This window comes from Ranitomeya imitator, chromosome 4 (assembly GCF_032444005.1).
Source record: "Ranitomeya imitator isolate aRanImi1 chromosome 4, aRanImi1.pri, whole genome shotgun sequence".
Classification (NCBI taxonomy): Eukaryota; Metazoa; Chordata; class Amphibia; order Anura; family Dendrobatidae; genus Ranitomeya; species Ranitomeya imitator.
In genome coordinates, this window is record NC_091285.1 from 230157283 (window position 1) to 230182987 (window position 25705).

General features: G+C 40.7%; 1 protein-coding gene across 2 annotated transcripts in view; it reads right to left on the minus strand.

Moving 5' to 3' along the window:
* Window positions 1–1519: 1519 nt before the first annotated feature.
* TMTC2 (transmembrane O-mannosyltransferase targeting cadherins 2) overlaps window positions 1520–25705 on the minus strand; it is a 459093-nt gene continuing 434907 nt past the window's right edge. The window contains exon 12 of one of the 2 annotated variants that reach the window (XM_069764402.1): window positions 1520–5471. In XM_069764402.1, coding sequence (XP_069620503.1) covers window positions 5292–5471 — 180 coding nt within the window. In that variant the 3' untranslated portion in view covers window positions 1520–5291. The remainder of the gene's footprint in view (window positions 5472–25705) is intronic. The other variant, XM_069764403.1, reaches the window with a different exon arrangement.

The following is a 25705-nucleotide window of genomic DNA, read 5'->3' on the forward strand; positions in this document are numbered from 1 at the left end:
CCACACCATATAGACTTCAATTGGCAGCTTTAATATATTGTGTCAATGAGAAATCATGCCCTCTAATGTTGAGCAGGGAAGATTTTAGCGTCTTTTTATTTATTCTTTTATTTTTAGAGTGAATGGCAATCAGAAGGCAGGGAGTTAAAGTGGGTCATTAAAAAAGAAAATGAAAGCATAGTTCTCTAATACGATATATTGCAAAGTTTCTTATATTGAATTTTGATATGGATTAATGCAGTTTGTGACCATTTAAAATGAGATTATCCCTAAATTTCAAAATAAGATCAAAATAAAAACATATATTGCGCAGAATATGTGTACAATAGGTTTAATTGAAATGTTTCCTTTTTTGCCTTAATGAATGAGTTGGTCTAGAAAATATCAACACATTGAATACTTTGTTACCAATTGTCATTAAAGTGAACCTGTCACCTTCTATGTTTCAGAATAATCAATTATTGACAGTAATATAATTTTACTATCTAAAACATTTTTCAAGGCCTGCTAGAGATATGAAATGTGTGTCGTCATTTTTAATGTATTGAAAAAACGCAAACAATTCATAAACATCTTTACGAAGAAATACTTAAGGGGTTGACAAGGTTAGAACATATGGGGTGCATAAAAGAGACCACTGCTCAAACACCAGATCAAACAGCAGGTGGAAAAAATAACTTTTGCTATGGAGAACCTGTATCATGTGGCCATCCATATATCGGAAAGGGCAGCTTGTATAACCATGTCTATCTGCTTGCATTTTGCTAGCTTCAGAGGTGAAGGTGAATAATGGGACGCAAATTAGAGATGACCAATTTAAAGAAGGGGAGGGTTCGGATTTGAGGTGCAAATAATAAAAAATGCAAATATAGCCTTTTCACTTTTCTCTAAATGCTGTCAAATAGGTTTCAGAATGCATATACAACAGAAAGGTGACAGGTTCTCTTCATATAGTTCATATATAGTGATGAGCGAGTGTGCTCGATACTCAAGATTTCCAAGCATGCTCGGGTGTTCTCCAAGTATCTTCGGCGTGCTCGTAGATTATGTTTGAGTCGCCGCAGTTGCTTGATTTGCAGCTGCTAGACAGCCTGAATACATGTGGGGATTCCCTAACAAACAGGTAACCCCCACATGTATTCAGGTTGTCTAACAGCCTCAAATCATGCAGGTGCGGGGACTCAAACATAATCTACGAGCACGCCCAAAATACTCCGAGCATGCTCGGAAGTCTCGAGTAACAAGCACACTCGCTCATCACTATTCATATATATTTAAAACAGAACCAATTGTAAAGCAATGTTAAGTATTTTTGTAAGATGTATTCCAAAATTTATATAGTAGCCAAAAAATGTGGTTGCAGTGGTTTTCATATAACTCTTTCATAGGAAGAAACATGAACAACTTAAAAAGTGAACATTTGTTACAATTCTTCAAAATTGACATCCAGTTGGAACAGTAAATAATAAATTCACATTCTTAGGTAAAACATATTACATTGCAGTTTTTCTTTTTTTTTACAGAATTTATGAAACAAATGCCCAAACTGCATTTTAAATGTTGATTGGATAAGAAGACCCTGTTAATAAATTCTACAACCCTGTTAACACATAATAACTCTGGTATTAGCTTTAATTAGGAAAAAAAAAATATCATAGCAAACCTGTGTTGCATAACCTTTAGTGCTGGATTTAGGCTACTTGCAGAGACAAATTATGTTCTCATTAGTGCAAATGTTTGAAAGAAACAGCCGCATACGTTAAGGTAAAAACGTTTTTAAAAAATCTTAAGTGTCGTAATATTTCTCGCTAAATGAAATAACGTCTAGAAGAAAATATTTGACTTTTCCGTAAAAGTTTAAGAAAAATAAATCTCTAAAAAGTACTGGCTTTAAATATCACACAGTGATAAACATGATGTGCTATATACATTATTAACCAAAAGGGAACATTGGGAAATCAGAATACTTTTCAATTCTAAAACTGGGTGAATTTTAATAGAGCTGCGTGGCGTGCATTAACTGTCATATCATAGATAATAATAGATACATTGAAGAAAGTAACAGTTGGTAATAAACAAACAGTAAATATAAATGTCAGTGATGCAGCTGGCCGGTTGCCTGGCGTATTGCGTCTTGTTTGGAACGGTTTATTGTAATGTCTGCAAGCAGTGAAAAAAAATAAACCAGAAGCCTAAAGAGCAAATAACAACATATGGGAGCACAGCAAACCAATCTAGCGCCACAGGAAGGGAAAGACTCAACAAAAAGAGGTGTACCGAATAATCCTCTCCGCAAATGTATAAATAAATCTATATTATATGTACATGAAGTGTTATACATTGTATGAAAGCAGATAAGTTTTCAGAAAGCCATAGAAATAATTTACTTAAATCTTAATGTAAAAATGATTCTTTTAAACAAAAATGTGAAGTATGTGAATATAAAACATATTTTGCAAACTATGAAGTATGTTTAAGTGAAACCTCTTCACTTATGTGAACTATTTATGTTACATTTTCTTATTATCTGAAGGAGTGGGTGAGACCTGTAACCACACTGTTAGGCTATGTTCACATGATGAGCTTTTGATGCTGCAGATTTTCTGCACCATTAAAAAAAGTAGGTTACTTGCCTTTTTTTTCGAAAATATGCAGCGTAAAAATCTCACCAAAAACTCACGGTGGGAATGTAACCTTCAGCAGTTTTCCCAGGACCAACACTTTTGGTAACATAATGGTTAAGCATGCGCTCTCCTACTCCAGTCAAGGTCTATGTGACTTGTTGAGTATAGCACAAGGTTATCCATTGGTATGATAGACTTTGAATGGATTGGCAGCGAGCTGGTTGCCCGCCACGCCATTTAAATTAGACCGCTGTTCTCATGGTTGCTTGGACACTCAGCAATACAAAGGATAAGTGATGTGTCAATTCTGGGAACCCCATGAAACTTAACTGAAGGAACCAATGTATCAAGGTTTTTAGAAGCTTTCAAACAGGACAAGAACTGTTACCTAGGTATACAGTGTTCTGACTGGTGATCTAGCAAGCATAGAGTTTTAAAAAAAAACCCATTCACATGTGCTGTACTATACATTTTTGGAGTCTCTCCACTGCATATCTGTGGCCATTAAGCCTTGAGTATATAGCCTTATGTGTAACATCAGGACTACAAAGCTTTTTTGTTGCGAAACAAAAGTAACACTGGAGGTAACATTTATCAAGGATATGCAATTTTAGCATGTAGCTTAAGCTTAAAAATAAGAAAGCGGACTGAATGTCAGCTCCAAACGATCAACTTCCATTGACTCGCCAAGTTTACATTTTAATAGCTTGGCTTAAATGGGTTATCCAAGACTATATCATTTTTTTACTATGGGCCTAAGAACTAACATGCAGGTAGTTGCTAACTACCTGCCTATGGTGCTCAGCTGCGATCTTTGCTGGCATGGAGAGGTCACAGTCCGCTCTGTTTACGGGGCGTGACTACCAATGTTATACTGATTGACAGACGGCTCCCAGCTCTAAAACCCTGGGAGCCAACTATAAGTCAGAATGACATTGACAGTCATGCCAGGTTGATAGAGCAGCCTGGGAGAAGAAGAGCTGCTCGGTTGAAGTGGAGCAGCTGAAATCGACGGCAAGTCCGGTCAGTGACCGCTCTAAGCTGGCCCTGGGTAGAACAGGCAGGTAGTTGCCTCTCTATTAGTTTTTAGGCCCATAGTAAAAATAAAACACATTGTACTTCATAATATTATTCACTATATTGTCATATTCATCTACTTAATTCAACAGAGCTGTAGAAAATTATTTGTGCAGACCATTTCCATTTAAATACACATGAAATTGCTACTGTCCTTCCGATTTTATATGGTTAAAGAATCGCTTACAAAAAAACTTTTAAGTATTAAACCTAGTGTCTAAGGGGGCCTAGGATGCGAAATGAGAAGCAGGCCATCTACAAAGCTGTCAAAATATAGTCATAATACAAATGTAGCAAACTTTACCTTTACAATCCACATGTTACATACAGGATGCAGAAAACAGGCACATGCCGTAACAAAAAGTCAATGGAAAGCATCATGGTATACAATATGTTTGATGTTAAGTTACAGTTTGTTACATCTGCATATAACAAGATATGGAACAGGGTTATTGTTCACCCAATGCATACACACAGTCCAACCCGTCTCAGGGTAATTTATTTTTACCCTAAGCATTGAATGGTGGCTATAGTTATCAAGTCCAGGCCTGATGTTCGAATTTAGAAATCACCACAATAAACTGAAAGACTGGAACTAATGCAGAACTGTGCTTATATCAGGAAGGCAATAGCCTCGCTCCCATGCCACCAATAGAAGAATTTTATAAGTTTCAGGAATTGTGAACACTTTTAGTTATACTACACTTGTCTAACATAATTACTGGATCTACCTTTATATAGAAATCAATAGGAGACAATAGTGTGGTAAAAAAATCTTTTTCATTTTTACAAAATAAATATTTTATTTGCCTTAAAATAAAGGAGAATCTTATGGATTTTAAAACACACACGCCCACACAAAAAGGAAAAATAAAAATAATAATCAGGTCCTTCATCACCTTCACACACGACCACATATTAAACTTCCAGCAGGCGCAGGGCATGGTTTGTGTCACCCTTTGATTTTGCTTTGTAAAAACAAACTGTCCCATACTAATGTAACTAAGACGGAGACAGAATATTAAGATATCCTGGTGATGAATCGTGTTGCTTTGCTTTTGTTGGAAACAATTTATCATTGTTCGAGTTCAATCATACACGCATGTAAAAAGAAATAACGCATCAGATCACATCAGCAACCCTACTGAAAACAGTTTAGTTTGGCAGAAAATAATTAAACATTTAATAAAATTAGTGAATTAGCTCTGTAATGGAATCACTGTAAATAATTATTTTAGTATTGAAGATTACCTACATTGTTATACCTTGCATATAACTTTATAGACTACTATCGATTTTGGCCTACTTAAGAATTATGCACCAGTTGCAATGTGATGAAGACAGACCTCACTTTAAATGCCTTTCGTAATCCGGGCTAATGCAAGCATTTCCTAGTCCCTTTTGGGGATTTCATATCCCCCGACATCATTATTTTCCTTTTTTTTAATATAACTACTTTGCCAAAAAGCAAAAAATTCTTCTATCATCACCTATGCTTCCCAGACAGAATGCCCAGCTTGTAGCTCATCTGTTCCTTTCATGTCCAATATTAGAAACTAACATTTGGTCAAAAGTCTCTACTCCTCTTTGTCACGTTTTCGATGTCTTTAGACCTTGTTTCTCCATGATGTTCCACAACTTCCGAAGGTTAGATTGAGTGATGCCATCATCCGGCTTGAACTGAAGAGCTCGGAGGTAGTTGGCTTCTGCTTCTTCTAATTTACCATTGAGATGAAGAATGGCACCCAGATTCATCAAAGCGGCAGGATACTGGAATTAGAGAATTCAAATTAGACAAACGTGCCACAACAAAAAAAGTTATCATTGTGCTTATGACCAACAGTAACATAGTAACAGTTAGTAAGGCCGAAAAAAGCAATTTGTCCATCCAGTTCAGCCTATATTCCATCATAATAAATCCCCAGATCTACGTCCTTCTACAGAACCTAATAATTGTATGATACAATATTGTTCTGCTCCAGGAAGACATCCAGGCCTCTCTTGAACCCCTCGACTGAGTTCGCCATCACCAACTCCTCAGGCAAGCAATTCCAGATTCTCACTGCCCTAACAGTAAAGTACGAGTTATAGTCAACATTTCATGGTAATTGAACATATATCAAATTCAATCATTTATATTGTTTTTTTCCATTGTAATTCTATGAACAGATTAGTATATACATTAGCATTTTTATTGTTAATACATCATTTACAATTACTACATCTTGAAGTAGGCCATATCATAGTTTGACGACTAACTGTAAAGAATACTTTCGGTGTTTATGTCAGAATCATATTTCCTCCATATAGATTATAGATGTTGACACTAGTCTAAAAGCGCATTTATACTGCACGATTATCATGAATGGGCGTTCCCAGGAACGCTAATTTTACAAAAATACTGCAGCTTAAACAGTATGTGGTATTATTGGATATAATATGTATTAGTGGTATAGTTGTGATGATAGAGGACAATGTGTAGCCAGTTTATTTTGGCCTTTTATAGCAGTAATTTAGTTAATGTTGGTCTTTGTATAGTGTACATTAGGTTAGCAACATGGCAAACTCTATATATGCATTGAGCCTATTTTAAATGTAGGGGGTTTCGTATGGGGAGACATGCGTTTTGGGGTTTGGGTCCCTGATCTTTTAGGACCCTAGCAAGGCCCCTGTCGTTTAGTACAGTTTTTTACATATTAGTCATACACTTAACACATTTTTTATATTCATTACCACTTGTCTGTAACATAATACACTGTGCTGTAATGGTTTATTGGAGATGACCTGGCTATGGGACAGATGCTTGCTTTGTAGAGGCTCGGCGTGCCTTAGTTCTTAGCTCAAATTTTTAATTAATAAGCACTTTTTATTATCAAAAGGATCAATTATTAAAGTGTATTATATATCAACTGCCCATTTTGCACAAGATGTTCATAATAAAAAGCAGTCATTATATCCATATTAACAGAACAGTTAACAAATCTCTATGTAATGGCTAAATAAAAAAATGCTTTAATGATATTTCTAAGCCTGTGGTTCTATGATACGCTCATTGAAGCAACCAAAAATACTCATATGGTGACAAGATGGCAAAAAAAAGAATATTTTTAAGAATTGTTGCTTCACAAAGGATATGATTTATAAATCAGTAACCAGAGTGCCTGCAGAGTTTGATCTCATTGGTATTTATAAGGCGTAGAAATCCTCCTTGCCGCAATCAAGTATGTGACTGGGGTGAAAAAGGGAAAAAGTGGATCCTGATGCAAAAACCAACTGAGTAACCGTTTCAGGTTAATGATAAGTACGGCTGTAGAGAAGCTTTTAAAAGCCATTCTCCATTTAAAAAATAATCTGTGCACTCAGCTATTTTTTTGGCAGGATTATTGCAAAGATAAAGGCAGATAAGTCCACCGATGAAAGAATAAATCCATTTCTTTGTAGCACTCAGGTTTGGCGTTTTTCCTTAATTGTGCCATATAGCAGTGATCTGTATCTTGGGGCTCTTCCAGCTGTAGTAAAACTACATCTCCCAACATGTCATAACAGCTATATAGTATAAACGATATTTGAGACTTTAAATAGAAGCACAACAATTAAGCCAAATTGATTTGCTTCTATACCTAGTAATATGACGAGAGGCTAAAGCTCATCGACAACATAAACTCCCATTCACTGTAAAAAGCAGGAATTGCTATCACTTACACATAAACTGCAATGTTTCCTATTGTTCAAGAACCACAGGATTTTTTTTCCCCCAGAAGGAAGAATCGGATTTCATTGGTACCTCTAGGATATCACAACAAGCAAAAGGAAAAAAGTCAGTACCACGTGAATTCTTTGTGATTTGTTAGTGGGGGTACCCTAGAAGTCACAATGAGACCTCATTCAGCTTCATTACTCTGCGATGTAGCAGCGACATTAAGTGATTTTTGCTCTTGAGACTTGTCTTATGCCCAAAATAGCTTTATAGCCCAAGTCTTAAAGGGAATTTGTTACTTGGTTTTTGACACCTAATTGGAGAGCAGCATTAAGTAGTGACAGACACTCTGATTCCAGCGATGTGTCACATACTGGGATGCTTACTGTAGTTTTGATAAAATCACTGTTTTACCAGCAAGAGATTGTTAGAGGACTAGTAAGTCTGCTGCCTTGTAGTCCTCCATATTCATGAGCTCTGTATAATCCCGCCCTCATCACTGATTGGCAGCATTCTGTGTACACAGTGCATGGGCAGAAAACTTCCAATCACTGATGGGGTGGGCTAATACAGAGATCAGTATTCAGAAAAATTACAGCAAGCAGCTCAATGAAGGACATCACTGGAATCAGGGTCTCTGATCCTACACTATTCTGCTCTTAAATGGGTTAGCAAAAACCTGATGACAGATTCTCTTCAGTATTAAATCATACGCTACATTTCAGTTCAATTTGAAATTCTGTAGTAAGATCCATTTCTCAAGAACAAAAAACATCAAACATAGCAGTTCAATATAGATACAAGTGCATCATTTTATTCAAGTTTACCTGCCATAATATACTCCAAATATTAAAAAAAAATCAGCTTAAAGTGTCCATTAAAGTTTCAGTCAAAATATTGTACGGTATATTAGAAATAGTTTCCTCTTTACGATTACCGTGGCTTTCCCTTTTAAGAATTATGGTGTCTACTAGCAATTACTGACTTAAACTAGATTAAACACATCAAAGTAAATAGCAGTCTTTCACGGAGCAATATTTACACGCAATTTACGTTGCTTTACAGTAAATGAACTAATTTATATCTCGTCATGGCCTGAAGCCATTGTCCTACAATAAAATGTTCAAAGAGCTAGCTAAGTCTTTGAAATTCCCATCTTTAATTTCATCTGAAACTTACAGCAGCCATGGGAGTTCACTAGGAGGCTATTAACATCATGAGGCATAAATATATTTAACTGAACTTTTATTTTCATTTGGAGTGCAACAACACTGCCCAAAGCGAAAAAAAGCAATCAGAGAGATTTGCCAACATGTATTGGCTGCAGTCTAAAAAGTGCCTGAAACGCGTGGACTAATTCATTTTTTAAAATGCTTTTTAAAAGTGCTCAAAGCTAATAAATGGCATTTTACTAAACAACATCTTAGTTGATACTGTGCTAAAAGTCTATGTTTATGTCAACCTTCTTCTAGTCCTATCATGTTTGTCACTAATGAGGATGATGACGGAGGCCATTACTTCTTCTAGTGTATGTAGTTTCCAGGTACCAAACTAAAAAGAAATGGTGGCACCGCAGTTAGCATTGTTACCTTACAAAACTAGGTATCTGGACTTAAACCTAATATATGTGTAGTGTGTGTGTGTGTGTGTGTGTGTGTGTGTGAGTGAGAGAGAGAGAGAGAGTGTGTGGGTGTGTGGTTGTCTGTGTGCAGGTATGTGTGAGAGTGTGTGCATGTATGTGTGTGTGTTCATGTGTGTATGTATGTGTGAGTGTGTATGTGTGTGTGCATGTATGTGTGTGAGTGTGTGTGCATGTGTGAGAGTGTGTGTGTGGAGAATGTGTGCAAGTATGTGTGTGTGTGTGTGTGTGTGAGATTGTGTGTATGTGTGTGTGCGCATGTATATGGCGTGTGTGTTTATGTGTTCATGTATGTGTGAGAGTGTGTGTGTGAGAATGTGTGTGTGCATGTATGTGAGAGTGTGTGTGTGAGAGTGTGTGTGTGTGTGAGAATGTCTGTATGCGTGCGAGTGGTTGTGTGTGTATAAATGTAAGTTTTCTCTGAACTACCCAATGACTAACATCACATTTTTTTGGTAGGTTTAATAACTAGAGATGAGCGGTGTTCGAGTCGAACTGTTCGCCAGTTTCAAATTCGAGCTGTTTTGGGCAGTGTTCGAGTCGTTCGATGAACCCGAACAATTTGCTTAAAATTCGGCTGTTTGAGTTTCTGTTCGATAACTGTTCGTTCACCTATAGCCTTGCTTGATTTGAACATTAAAACTGTTTATCATTGTTAATAGACTGTTTCAGTGTATAGTGGGCGGTGGGGAGCGGGGGATAGATCTGTGCTGAAATAACACCGATCTCCATTTTTTTTTGTTTCCCGTATTTACAGTGGGGCGGTGCAGTCTCTCAGCCTATCAGCAGTGCGCACACGCACAGCAATGTGCATGTGATGCACACAAGCAAGGGCATGTGTCATTGGCTGTGTATGTCACATGTCCTCCTTGCCCTATAAGAACCAGCCATTTGCCCCGTCGCCACCATTTCCTCACTGCTGCAGCTTAGTTTTAGACGGCACCGCTGCTGCTGCGGGTGCTATACAGACTAAGAGTGTTTTTTTGGAGCGAATTGTCAGAGAGATAGGTTTAGGGAGTCGGGACTAGTTGTAATATCAGCCCTTTTCAGGGTAGGTTACAGCAGTTCATAGCACTGTTTGCCAGGCAGGTCTGTGCCATTCCTGTGCAAGTCTTTGTCACAGCATTTGGTGTAATCTAGCACAGCCAATCCTTTTGGGCTAGTAGCATTGTCTGATAGTCATCTGAGTAGCCCGCCTGTGAAGCTAGCTACACCGCCTGTGTATCTCAATTTTTACTGCATCTAACCCAGTTAATAGTTTTGGGCCTAGGAGCAGTGTCTGCACGTCACCAGAGTAGCCCGCCTGTGAAACTAACTACACCGCCTGTGTATCTCTATTTTCACTGCATCTAATCCAGTTATTAGTTTTGGGCCTAGTACCACAGTTTGGCCACTCAGTTCTGCTCGGTTTTCATCCATCGGTTTTTGTGCCAACAACTACAGATACAGAGTTGCCAATTAGTTAAGCACTAAAATGAGTGGCAAAAGACCTGCTGCTGGTGGAAAGGGGAATAGGCGTGTTGGAAAGGGAAAAAAAGGTTGTGTCCGTGGGGTAGGTGGTAAAGCAACAGTAACATCTGCAGAAGAAAGACCATCTTCCAGCCAAAGTAAGATGTCTACTTATTTTCGTGGACAATCCGATATGATCCCTTTCTTACGACCATCGCTACAAGCATCGCCAAAAATTCCAGATGAGGCACAAAAACAGCAGGTGCTTGAACGGATATCAAGTGCTCGTTCAAGTGGGATCTCCTCCATGTCAACTTCAACATCACAACTACTCCAGTCCTCAGAGTTGTCACCCCAGTTGCACTTGCTTCCTCACAGCTCCCAAGTCTCCAGCTGCCTGTCTGAGCATGGGGTAACACACATGGTTGAGTCTGTAGAGCTGTTTACGCATACTATAGCCTGGGAATCAGAGGTCTGCTCCAGCGCTTCTGTGAATCCAGATGAGGAAATTATCTGCACTGATACCTAGAATCTTTGTGAGTCGGATCCAGGCCCAGAGAAGAAGGTTCTGAGCATAATGTAGACAATCGTTCCCAAACTGTAACTCCTGTTGGTGGAGACAATGAGGAAGATGATGATGAGACTGAGATACCTGATTAGAACGAAAACTTAACTTTTCGGTCAGGGCAGGAAGAGGTTGGCTCTGAGGACGACGGGTGTGAGAACACACAGGATGATGATGATGAGGTTGTAGACCCCACTTACTGTCAACCCCCAGTCCGGTAGTCCATGATGTCAGCAGAGGAGGTGGAGGAGGATGCTAGAGACGAGACTGACGACGAGGTAACGTTGCGCCTTCCTGGACAGAGACGGAGTACTGGAAGCACGTCAACAACTGCATCCTCAACCCCAACTGTGCCTCAGACCAGAAGTCGTAGTGGCTCTTCAGGTCGCACGGGCTCTAAGCCTTGAATAGCATGGGCATTTTTTGACATTGCAAAGGATGACCCAACTCATGTTGTCTGTAAGATTTGTCAACAAAATCTCAGTAGAGGCCAAAAAATCACTAGCTTGAGTACTTCATGCATGAACAGTCACATGGATATGAGGCATAAGTTGCAGTGGGAAGCTCACCGTGCTACAATGCGGCCTAGTGGGCCGGGTCAACCTCGGTCTGCCCCATCAACTGCATCCGCGTCCTCTTCATCCTCTGTGACTGTGGGGACAGCAGTCGCACATAGTTTTGGATGCAGAGCTTCCACCTCTTAACCCGCAACAGCCAGTGTGATTGGAAGGTCGTCAGGACATTTGCAAATGGAAACACCTGCTGGTGTTGAGCGCTCTCCGACATCGACACCACATTTTAATCAAGGCAACATAACATCTCTGCCTGCACCTTCCTCACAGACCAGCAGTTTGCCAGGGACACCCTACTCAACTCCATCTAAGCATGGCAGCCAGCCCTCAGATGTGGACAAGTAAAAGACCATTTCCTCCTAGCCATGACAAAGCTAAGAGGTTGAATTTCTCCACCTGCAAGCTGTTGGCTACAGAAATGCTGCCTTTCCGCCTGGTGGACAAAGAGGATTTTCGAGACCTTATGTCCGTCGCAGTGCCCCAGCACCAGATGCCCAGTCACCACTACTTCTCAAAGAAAGCTGTGTCTGCGCTACACCAGCATGTCTCACACAACATCACCGCTTCCTTGAGAAACTCTGTGTGTGACAGGGTGCATTTCACCACAGACACTTGGACAAGTAGACATGGACAGGAGCGTTACATGTCGGTGACTGGGCACTGGGTAACTACGGCGACATCAGGAGAAGGGGCTGCAGTCCAAGTCTTGCCGTCGCCACAAGTTGCTCATCAATCCTCTGTATCTAGAAGTTCTTCCACTGCTTCTGCCTCCTCAACCTCCTCTCGGTCCTCCACCTGCACACCTCCTCACTATGCTGTCACCAGGGCTCAACGGCATCAGGCAGTGTTTACATTGCAATGTCTTCGAAACGTGAGTCACACAGCTGAGGAGTTGTGGTCAGCTCTGGAGACCGAGTTCCATCAATGGTTGTCTCCAATCAACCTGCAGCCAGGGAAGGGTGTGTGCGACAATGCTGCAAACCTGGGTGCGGCCCTTCGCCGGGCCAATGTCACACACGTGCCTTGTATGGCTCACATTTTGAACCTGGTTGTCCAGCAATTTTTAGCCCACTATCCCGGACTAGATGGGATTCTGCAGAGGGCACGGTTGCTGTGTGCTCACTTCCGCCGTTCGCATCCCGCAGCTCGGCGACTTGCATCTCTACAGAAGTCGTTGGGCCTGCCAGTTCACCGGCTGAAATGTGATGTGCCCACATGGTGGAATTCAACTGTGCACATGTTGCAGCGACTGTGGCAGCACCGACGAGCCCTGGTGCAATACGTTATGACGCATAGCCTGGGCCAACGAGATCAAGAGGTGGGGAAAATCACGGTGCAGGAGTGGTCTCAGATCAGGGTCCTATGCACCCTTCTGCACAGTTTTGAAATCGCGACGAAGATGTTTAGTGCTGACGATGCCATTATCAGCATGACCATTACGGTGATTTACATGCTGGAGCACACCTTACACAGTGTTCAGAGTCAGGTGGTGGAACAAGAGGAGGAGGAGGAGGAACAGGAGGAGTCGTATGCAGAAAGGATCATATCTCCAAGGTCAAGAAGGTTGGCAGCACCAAGGCGGCAGGCATTGGAGGCTGGGGGAAAGGGATTACCGAGGGAGCATGGTAGCAGCCAAACTGTTGAGGAAGGTGCAGGAGGCGAGGAAGAAGTGGAGGACAAACTGGCGCTGGGCATGCAAGACTCATCAGATGAGGGAGACCTTGATCAAATTTCTGTTGTGCGAGGTTGGGGGGAGAGGGCTGACGAAAGAAGCATGATTCTCACCTCGCTACCACCAAGACAACAAGGACTTGGTCCTCCTGGATGCGCAAGACACATGAGTGCCTTCTTGCTGCACTACCTGCAACATGACCCTCGGATTGTCAGAATCCGAAGTAATGCCGACTACAGGGTTGCCACACTCTTGGATCCCCAGTACAAAAGCAAATTTGGCGAAATAATTCCTGCCATAGAAAGGGATTCACGCATGCAGGAGTATCAGCAGAGACTGTTACAGAATCTAACATCTGCTTTTCCACAAAACACCAGTGGTGCACGTAGTGAATCTCTGAGTTCTAACTTGCCAACCGTGGGACTATCGAGTCATCACTCAAACCGTAACAGTAACATCGTATCTGATGGTAACAGCAATTTTTTCCAATCGTTTCAAGATTTTTTTTAGACCATCCTTTGCAAGGCCACAGGAGACAAGTCTGACGCACAGCCATCCCCTAGGGAAGATGGTACAAGAGTATCTCCAAGTGAACATCGATGCCATGACTGTGGAACTGGACCCTTGGTCATTTTGGGCTCCAATCTTGAAAAATGGCCTGAGCTCGCCACTCACGCCTTGGAGATCTTGTCGTGCCCCACAGCCAGCGTTCTCTCTGAACGTGTGTTCAGCGCTGCTGGTGGTGTGCTCACAGATAAGTGCACGCAGCTGTCCAGTGACAATGTAGACAGACTAACGTTCATCAAGATGAACAAATCCTGGATCCGCAAGGACTTTTCTACCCCTGTGTCATCTTGGGGAGACTAAAAGCTTGATGATTTTTGAAAATCACCTCACCAACCGTTTTAAAAAACTCTGGTGAAATTGATGCCACTTAAGTGGTGTCTGTGGCCGAATTTTTGAAAAAAATGGAGACTCTTATTTAGTCCCCTTGCTGAGTTTTACATGACGTTGCCATCGTCAATTCCAGGTGGGTGGGGTCGTCTGCAGAGTTGTTTCCTCACACTATGGCCTGGGATTCAGAGGTCTGCTCCAAAGCTTCAGTTTCTGCTTGTCAGCAGAGTAGCCCAGCCACCCACCGCCTGTTTACCTAAGTACTATTTTGTAACGGCATCTAGCCCAGGAAATCCTTTTGAGCCTAGTAGAATTTGGTGCTACTCAGCAGTGTACTTCACCCATGAAGCAAGCTACACCACCTGTTTACCCAACTACTATTTTGTAACGGCATCTAGCCCAGGAAATCCTTTTGAGCCTAGTAGAATTTGTTGCTACTCAGCAGCGTACTTCACCCATGAAGCAAGCTACACCACCTGTTTACCTAAGTACTATTTTTTAACAGCATTTGGCCCAGGAAATCCTTTTGGGCCTAGTAGCAATTTCTGCTACTCAGCAGAGGACCCCACCCATGAAGCAAGCTACACCGCCTTCTTTCTTTCTCAATCTAACCCCTCGGCTCTGGGGTGTCCACTCTCCTTCCAGCTCTCTCCTTCTCACAGGTGAACTACCGTGTGTTTTCACACTGTGGTGAATCTTTTGGGCTCAGGCATAAGAAGTCGTCGAGGTAATGGATAATATGTGCCGCCTTACAAACGTCCATGACAACACATTCGAGGAAGCAACTAAACGCCTCAAATAGTGAGCAGGATATGGAGCACCCCATGGGCAAACAGCGATCTATGTAGTATGCTCCTTCACAAAAGCAGCCCAATGGGAGGACGCTATTCGGAGGCACAGGTAGTAACCGGAACGCCCCCTCAATGTCTGTTTTGGCCATTAGGGTGCCCCTTACCAACTTCTTGACCCGCCTGATTGCCTCTTCAAAGGAGGTACAATACATAGTACTGTACTTGGTTCCGCGTCGATGTTGTCGTTTACTGACCTGCCTCTTGGATATGACAAACGGTGGATTAGTCTGAATGTTTTGGGTTCATTTTTTGGCACAACTCCCAACGGGGGTACCACTACGTCTTCTAAGGAAAGTGTTCTGAATGGACCCACCACCATTCTACCTAAAGATATTTCTTTTTTTCTTTTTTTGTCAAGACTCCTCCACCTCTTTTCTTTTCGCATGACTATACGTAGTTGTGACTTTTCCATGTGTTTGTTCTGTCTTCTGAGCAGTTTGTCAGCTTTTGGACACGTTTTAAGGTGTTTTCTATGTGTTTTCCATGTGTTTGTATGTGTTTGTGTTTGCCTGCCATTGGTTTCAATGGGGTTCGACGGTGTTCGTCGAACGTTCGATGAACATTTCGTCAAACACGTCCTTGTTCGACGAAACGAACCCGAACACTAGGGAGGTGGCTGAACACTTAATAACTATATTTAGGACAGCCTTTACTTAATCCGGTAATATACAGGTGTTCACTAACATACCACGCCAACTTGGCTTACTACGAAACTGTCTCTAATGTGCATGTTACATATTGAACAATAGAAATGTAGTACAAAACCTGTCTTATGAAAGCAAATATCACTATGGCAATTTCACCCAATTTATCGAATAACTGTGCTCCTCCATAAAACAAAATACAGAAATAACCAGTGTGAAAGTAGGATATCCACAATCACAAACGGAAAGAAAACTGACTTTTCTTACATGAATAATGCAGGAAATCCCAAGACAGATATTTGTGGTACTCAGGAAAGTTTATAAATCATGACATATTTCTTTCATTTTCATCCAATTTAGCAATGCAGTTAGGATAGATTTTTGCAATTACAGCTAATCTTCATTGACGTTTACCTCTTCAGTGGTCATGCCCATAAATTCATGGTGCGCCCTAATTTCTGTTTACATAAAGGCAATCTGTCTAAATGTCTGTAAACCGATCGCATACAACCCTAACAAAGTGATTGCAAAAGAGGAAGTGATCCTATACTGGAGAGGCTTTCAATTACACTACTGATTCTCTATGGGATACTTTTGCCAAATTAACTATATTCTAACATCATCTAAATTGGTTTTCTTATTACAAACAGAATCTATCCTAATTGCTAAAGAATGTAAATTAATACATGCTGTAAATATGTATACACACACGTATACATATGAGAAAAACAAAAGTACACAGTTATCTATCAGAACATATTGAAATAATGTCCTGATGTAGAAAACGATAAAATTAAAAAGGTGTATTTTGTTTTGTTCATGACTGTGTAAATACACACACACACGTGTTCAAGTATTCTAAGCAGGTGAGGAAACAACTCATGTTCACGCATTGCAGAACTTCAGGTATCCATAGTTACGACCACTAGCAACTAGCTAACTGTCACTATATCAGCGGTCGTAACCATGGACACCTAAGGTCCTGCAATGCCTGCACATGAGGAAAGAGACATAGCAAATTAGAAAAACTATACTACATTTCTAATTGGAGGTATTTGCTAATATTATTATTATACCTGCTACATATTGGGATGGGATCTTGGAGATGGGAATACCCCTTAAAATCACCTTTGACCAAGTTTGGTTTCAGTTCTACAGTGCCAGGCTGGGGACACTACACCATCTGCTTTGTTGAGTAAGGCTAGGTTCACATTGCGTTAGTGCAGTCCGTTCAACGCATACGTTGCGTTAACGCAAGTGCCGAAAAAGATCACGTTTATGCGATCGCGCTAGCGCAGATGCTCTATCTGTGCTAGCGGTGACGGACCCGAAAATGCTGCAGACTGCATCCGAGGGTCTGTCACAGAATGACGGCACATCGCTAACGCATGCCGATTATGACATGCGTTAGTGATGCGCTACATAATGGCAGTTAATGGGTGCGCTAACGAATCCGTTACATAGCGTTAGTGCCGCTATGTAACGGATCCCATCAGCGCATTGCCATTAACGCAATGTGAACCCAGCCTAAGGCATTCAATGAATGTAAACACAATGTGTCACACGTGCTTCAGTGCATTTTAATTTGTAAATATGCCCCAATGTTCTCAATTAAGACATAAGCATTACTATTTTATAATAAGCAATTTAAATAGTATTCAGATTGTTCTAAAACAGTAAATACACAAATATACCAAAAAGGGTTCTGACTTTTAATATTGTGCTTTCACAATTAAATAAAAATTCCCCTTTGTATATCTACCAATTTCGCACCATTAGCATCAGATCTAGCTGCAAATTAGAAAATACAGACAGAGGTGCTTATTTCATGCTGGGAAAATGTTAAATGACATGAAACCTTATAATTATCACATAAGCATGTGCTAACCCTCTCTTAATTGAAATGGGCTCACAAAGAGGATAGGGGGCAAGGTGCCTGATCCGGTTATGCCACAAATCACTTACTGAGGAATCTAGCAGCTGTTTTGCAAAAGCCATTAACGTCATTATAAAGCTATTTATACCGCTATATGAACGAGAGATCTTCTGAAGCTTTATCTTTCAAGAGTGTGCGGCTACTTTGACGACACTCAAAAAAACTCATTCTCCTATGTGAGAATCAGTAAGAAGGTACAGAGCGGGAACTTGAGGTGGTTGTTCATTTTAGAAAACCCCTTTTTAGACACATTATCAGGGCATTCTCAGTTAATTGAAAAGTCCCTCATGCCTCAGATCTGGATAAAAGAGCTAAAAAGAACATTTCTCTCTTTACATTACACATATATCATGCAATTCCCCATTTCCTTGTTTTGATACCGCAGGGAAATTTAACACTAGCTGTCACGACCCACAACAGTTAGTAGCTGATCATGGGGGTCCATTAGTAGGGAGAAACTTTTCATAATTTGTAAAACAGTAAGGCTAAATTAATAAAATATCAGATCCATTATTTTTTTTTACTCTAATCCTTAAAATAAATGTGTCATGAACCCGCATCTTGGTGCCCCGCCTGTCGTCACTATTATGTTGGAGAAATCATGTGGTATGGTGTCCTCACTTGCACCCATGAGACATTTCGCACCCCCTGAGGACACGGAAGGCAAGCTTGGCAAAGTTTTACAGACACCATGCTGTCCACACGGGAGTGTGAGTATGTGGCCCATGCAGTGGCTAACTTGACACCGCATTCGCTCACAACCATGACAGGCTGAGAGGCCCCTTTCACTAGCATCAGTATAACAGAACTTTATAAGCCCAGTAAGACTGCCACCAGTTCCTCGATAGATATAAGCCCAGTCCATTAACTGTATTACAGTACAGACCAAAAGTTTGGACACACCTTCTCATTCAAAGATTTTTCTGTATTTTCATGACTGTGAAAATTTTACATTTACACTGAAGGCATCAAAACTATGAATTAACACATGTGGAATTATATACTTAAAAAAGTGTGAAACAACTGAAAATATGTCTTATATTCTAGGTTTTTCAAAGTAGCTACCTTTTGCTTTGATGACTGCTTTGCACACTCTTGGCATTCTCTTGATGAGAATAAAGAGGTAGCCACCGGGAATGGTTTTCACTTCACAGGTATGCCCTGTCAGGTTTAATAAGTGGGATTTCTTGCCTTATAAATGGGGTTGGGACCATCAGTTGTGTTGTGCAGAAGTCTGGTGGATGCACAGCTGATAGTTCGACTGAATAGACTGTTAGAGTTTGTATTATGGCAAAAAAAAAGCAGCTAAGAAAAACAAGTGGCCATCATTACTTTAAGAAATGAAGGTCAGTCAGTCCAAAAAATTGGGAAAACTTCGAAAGTGTCCCCAAGTGCAGTGGCAAAAACCATCAAGCACTACAAAGAAACAAGCTCACATGAGGGCCGCCCCAGGAACGGAAGACTAAGAGTCACCTCTGCTTCTGAGAAGTTTATCCGAGTCACCAGCAGCTCAGATTAGAGACCAGGTCAATGTGACACAGAATTCTAGCAGCAGACACATCTCTACAACAACTGTTAAGAGGAGATTTTGTGCAGCAGGTCCTTCATGGTAAAATAGCTGCTAGGAAACCACTGCAAAAGGACAGGCAACAAGCAGAAGAGACTTGTTTTGGATAAAGAACACATGGAATGGACATTAGACCAGTGGAAATCTGTGCTTTGGTCTGATGAGTCCAAATTTGGTTCCAACCACAGTGTCTTTGTGCGACGCAGAAAAGGTGAACGGATGGACTCTACATGCCTGGTTCCCACCGTGAAGCATGGAGGAGGTGGTGTGATGGTGTGGGGGTGCTTTTCTGGTGACACTGTTGGGGATTTATTCAAAATTGAAGGCATACTGAGCCAGCATGGCTACCACAGCATCTTGCAGCGGCATGCTATTCCATCCGGTTTGCGTTTAATTGGACCATCATTTATTTTTCAACAGGCTGTGTAAGGGCTATTTGACCAAGAAGGAGACTGATGGGGTGCTACGCCAGATGACCTGTCCTCCACAGTCACCAGACCTGAACCCAATTGAGATGGTTTGGGGTGAGCTGGACCGCAGAGTGAAGGCGAAAGCACCAACAAGTGCTAAGCATCTCTGGGAACTCCTTCAAGATTGTTGGAAGACCATTCCCGGTGACTACCTCTTGAAGCTTATCAAGAGAATGCCAAGAGTGTGCAAAGCAGTCATCAAAGTAAAAGGTGGGTACTTTGAAGTACCTAGAATATAAGACATAATTTCAGTTGTTTCACACTTTTTTATTAAGTATATAATTCCACATGTGTTAATTCATAGTTTTGATGCCTTTAGTGTGAATGTACAATTTTCATAGTCATAAAAATACAGAAAAATCTTTAAATGAGAAGGTGTGTCCAAACTTTTGGTCTGTACTGTATATCAGGCCAGAAACTAGCCCGGTAGCATGGGAAATTGAGACCGAGAATACAGACGAAGATTTGCAGATTGAGATAAAAGAGCAGCCCAAGGTTAAATTATACATTTAATCACCTTAAGGGCACACTAGACAATACACTATATACACAATGGTTATACATATACAATGGTCAGATATGCAAATACAGGTGAAGTATACAAGATATAGGCAGATGATACAAAAGTCAGTTTCCGGTTTGATTTTTGGACGTTGGATGCTGGCGACCACATGAGAGGTGAGGGAGGTCAGCTATTTACGGTTTCTTCCAACATGTTCCACTGCGTGACCTCCAACGGCAGAGAACAAAAGTTCACATCATCCCACATGCACTTAACCCTTTGGTCAGTCACTTCCTTCACCGCCTCCAGGGATGACCCTAATCTCCCTCCCACTTGCTCTGGCAGCTGAAACTCCAAAACCAATGATGGATCATAACTTCAGAATGGAAGGTCATAAAGCGGTAGTTTTGAAGCCATCTGATCCTGCTGGGCCCCCCATTACACTTGGAGACCAAACATGACCTTGGCAGCTGGCGTCTACTCCATACTTCCACTGTGGGGAGAAGGGTGAATGGATCAAGACCCTGGAAGCCGTTCATCTCTTTCCAGAGATCTCAAACATGTAACCGGTGTGTAGCTAGGACGTACAATAACTCCATACTCTCCTTAAATCTCATGAAATTACCCTCTGACTGGAGGAAGTTTGAATGAAGCAGTCGCACAGCCTGGGCTCCACAGGTGGTCATTCTGTATGAACTTGAATACTAGCTGGTTTAGCTAGACCACCCGCTGAGCCAAGTGTCCTGGTTCAGTTGCAAATGCTGAAGACGTAATAAAAGTTATTCTGTATACTACAAATCCTCATCAACATTCTGTCACCATGTTTATGCAGTCCCATCTAAAAGTTTCATGAAGGAGAGGCAAAGAGCAGAATTCTAGGGGTCTGATGTTTTCTGGTTTTATTGCTGATTAAAAAAAAAAGACCGCATTTTTCAGATAATACACACTTTTTAACCAAAATTTGGCAGAAAAATGAGCTTGTGTCTTATAATGCAAAGGTGTCTTACTGAATGGAAGGGTGTGGCTACGGAGGAGCGGTGTCCGATGAGGCAGGGTCACTGCTACAGGAGGCCGGTGGCGGCAGGAGTGGGGCGATTCTGCAAGCCCTGGGCTGGGAGGAAGGCATGTCCAGTGATGCGAGGCTGCGGGCTCTGGGTTTTCAGAAGATGTTGTCGGTGAACAGAGTCCCATTCCCATTGATTTCCCTGTGGTGGGCTTCCGGAAAATGTCTGCCGGAGGCAGCGCATATGCAGATCAAGATCACAGGAGACTAAATTGGACTCTAAAATGCACCATTTTATTTAAACTTTTTTTCCCCTATTTTCCTCCTCAAAATTTGAGGTACGTTTTATGATCTGATGCATCTTCTACTCTGCAACATATGGCATACCATCTGCTACAGCATTGCTTGTGCTCTGAATAATATAAGTGCGATCCTGCTGAGTAGTCCTCAATATCCATAAAGCTCTAATTATTCTCACCCCCCATCACTAATCACTAATTGGCATCTTTCTGCCTGTGCAAAGCATTTAATATTGTATATGACCCTACAAGCTTCAGCTTTACTAATTATGATAATTTGCCTGGAGTTTCACTTGAAAGAAGTAAATAGTTATTTAATAATAGATTCCCATTCATGTATTGGGACAAAAAAATAGTCAGATGTCCAATTCAGATTTTTTGGGAATATTTGCTGACAACCACTGTGAGAATTCTGTTTAAGGTTAACCTTTAATTAGTTGCATGAGGACCACTGAACCCCAAGCGAGTTTGTTTTTATCATATTTCCGCAGGTATGGAAGGTAGGTAACCGTCCATTATGGAGGCTTCCTAGTTATATGAGATATATAAGATATGTGTTTTCTGTGCTAAATAATTACTTGTTGTTTCAAAGTACATGAGTAGATTTTAAAATTGTTTTGATTACTAAACATTTTATATTATTGCTTAGCTAACATGTTGCACCTTAAGTTCCTAAAAAAAGTGTAACATTTCTAATATATGTTTATTTTTCGATCTGGAAACTGGGGTCCTATAGTCCCCACCTGACTAATAATGTAAGTATTTTGGCAAAACCAACTGAAGGCCAATAAAAGAGCTCTAGACCAAATTGTTCTAGTCATCATCCATGTTTGGACATTCCACAAGTGCAGTGAATGTGATGTTTTTGATACAATTTTCTTAACCAATTGGTGCTACAAGAGAAATGAAACAGTTGCTGCTCTGTATAGGCAACCACCAAGAAATTTATGAGCTCCATCAAATTTACAAAGGGCTTCGCCTTTCACAATATATCAATGCTGACCTAGATGACCTATTCAAAATTAAGCTAATTAGTATTGGATCAGTGGGGTCCAACACTCTGCACACATCCCTATCAATCAGCTGATACATCCGGACTACACCGGAGCTGCTAATTGTTGAACGGAACTGCCATCCACAACTCCTTACAATGTGTAGCGGTCGCCGTCAGGTATTGCTGTTCTGCAGTACCAATGAGTAAGAGAAAAGGAACTGTTCTACGGTGCTCAGCAAGGGCCACTGCACATTGAATGGAGAAGAATATTGCAACACCATTCAGTGTTTACTTCTGGCAACCAGCAGAGCTGCCGGGTGTTGGTCCTTCACTGATCAGATTTTCATGACCTATCCAAGAGGTATATCATTACTACATTGTGACTGGACAAACTCTTTAATGTTATTTATATAGCTTGTAGATGCTTTTCCTTCAGTGCTGTGCAGATTTTTCATGTTTAGCAATTTTGTCTTGCTGTTAAAAATATGTAAGAAATGTCTGCCATTACATAATGGAAAGTACTTTGAGAGCAGTGTGATGTTGATGGAAATCATATATCACAGGAAGCAAGCTGTGCTACGACCGGGTCAGACAAGCCTTGCAGGTAGCACTATTTATTTTAGATGCAGACATGCGAATGCCAACTATCTAAAGATGATGGCTTGGGCCTTGTGGATTTTGTGAGCTTTTGTTTCATATGCTTTAGGCCGGACTTCAAAGGCTCATCTTATTGTGACTTCATAGCCAGATGTGAGAGATACTTAAAAGTGATTTTAGTCAAAGATTATCCATTCACAGTTTTCCATTAGGAGCTTGAGGCATATGTCACACCTCAAACTATATTAGAAAGATATAAAAAAGGAACAGAAAGAACAGATGGTCATGAAGTAACTTGAAATGCACACACGCAAACATTTTTACAATAAGAAATATATTTGTTTCAACATAAAAAAATAGGTAAATACACACCGATCAGCTAGAATATTAAAAGCAGTTAAGTAATAATTAAAGAGGTTGCCCACTACTTTTACATTGATGAACGTATCCTTGGTCATCAATGTCTGGTCGGCTGGGGTCCGACACCTGTCACCTCTGCCGATCAGCTGTTATTGGTCTCAGCGGCCGCTGGCAGGAAGTAATCACTTGCCAAGCTGCTCTGTCTTCTGGTAGTGGCAGAGGCTTGGTATTGAACATCCCCCTCCAATTCAAATCAATAGGAGGCGGATGTGCAGTTCCCTGCGGTGGCCATTATCAGAAGACGGCCAGCTCCACAAGTGAGTACTCCTGGCCAGTGGCGGCCACCGCCACTGATATCAGCTGATCGGCGGGGGTGCCAGATTTTGAACCCCGGCCAATCAGACATTGATTACCTATCCTAAGGAAAGGTCATCAATGTAAAAGTAGTGGAGAAATTTTGTAATGCTAACTGTTCTGACATGATAGTGTTTCTGCTAACTGTTTTTATATGACAGTGTTTCATAGTTTATGTATTGACCGTGATTCCTGAACCAACTGAAGGTCACTCGACTCAAATTCAACAGCTTCAAAAGCATATAGGAATCTGAGTAGGAGAGACTTGTTGGGTCCGGAAATCATAGTCTGTACACAAACCGTGAAACGCGAATGTATGAATGCAGCCTAAAATGCAGTTTTGGGAAGCATTTCAAATAACTCATTATAGGCAATCAACTTGTATTTAAATCTAAAGTCATCACAAGATTGGTAGACGTGGCAATTTATTTACGATAAATATAACTGATGATGGAAAAGAAATATCTGAAAACTATTAAGGGAAAAAAGGAGCTAAATATTCCATTAAACCAAATATATGACACAGCGGATTTTAATAAATTACTTCACCAGTATAACCTGCTGAGAATTATATTATACACTTCGTTTTTCAAGTGCCAAGCTGCTCAATTGTGTTAAATAAAACATCCCTGTCTACAAAATGCTGCTATAAACATATTCAAAAACGCTTTGGAGCAGAGGTCATCATTAATGTCCTTCAAAAGTATTAAATATAGTCCAGCGTATACAAAGCAACAGATAAAAGCTCCACAGGGAATGGAGAACTGCTCATTTCATCCACAGTAATATTCCAGCAAACGACAAAAACTATCTGCTAAAACAGTTAAGCCTTCTTTTTATGAACACTATGTTGCAAAAGATTTGTTGCTTTAAATGGAAAAATTACTCCAAATTTAATTTGCATTTCATTTTGCGTCTACTAAAAAGTTTTCGTGTAAAGTATATCCTAAGAAAAAATCTGCTTGCTGTGATAGCAAACCAAATGTAAGAAACTGAGAAAAGTTGAATTGAAGGTGTCACAAAATAAATTATTCTTTTAAGAGTAAAATATTATAAAGAAGTCCTTAAACATAGAAAAATCCACACACTATCACTATATATTATTATTTTTTTTCATTTTTGTATACAGTATAATGCAAACGTTTTCGGCAGTTGCTGGAAAAATTGTTTCAAAGTAAGAATGCTTTGAAAAATAGAAGTGCCATTAACCACTTCCCAATACAGTATGTGCCCTATACGTACGGTGCAGTGAGAGCTGCATTCCCAAACAGCCATACATATACTTCTTCATGATTGCGCAGGTTCACACTGAGCGCCACTGCACTCAAATGCAGGTGTCTGATCTATATGGGAGTTGACATGCTGCAGCAATGCCCATTATCGATGCTATCACTGATCGCGAGCGTTTAACCCCTCTGATACCACTGTCATGTCAATAGCGACAGCGACATTGAGGGGTATCGCAAAGGGAGGGAGCTTCCTCTTCGCTCACATCGGCACAACACGTTTGTGATTGCATTGTGCAGATAGTCTTCAAGGTAAACCCAGGGCAGAAAGATGGCCACAGGGTCACCCAGGCACGGTGGCCTGTAAATTCCTGTTCAGGACAGGAGTTGACACACCTCCTCCCTGCCTGCGATGCACTGATTAAATGCCCTGCAAAGCAGAAGCATTGCAGAGTATTAGATAAGCGATCAGTCAGTGCAAAGTTGATGCTCCACATCCTGGGACAATATAAAAAAGTTAAAAAAGATATACAAAACTGTAAAAATATATATGAAAAAAATTACACAAAAAAAAGAAAAAATACTTATCCAATAAATACATTTACTTATTTAAAAACAAAAATAAACAAAAAACGTACACATACAGTTGTGTGAAAAAGTGTTTGCCCCCTTCCTTACCTATTCTTTTGCATGTTTGTCACACTGAAATGTTT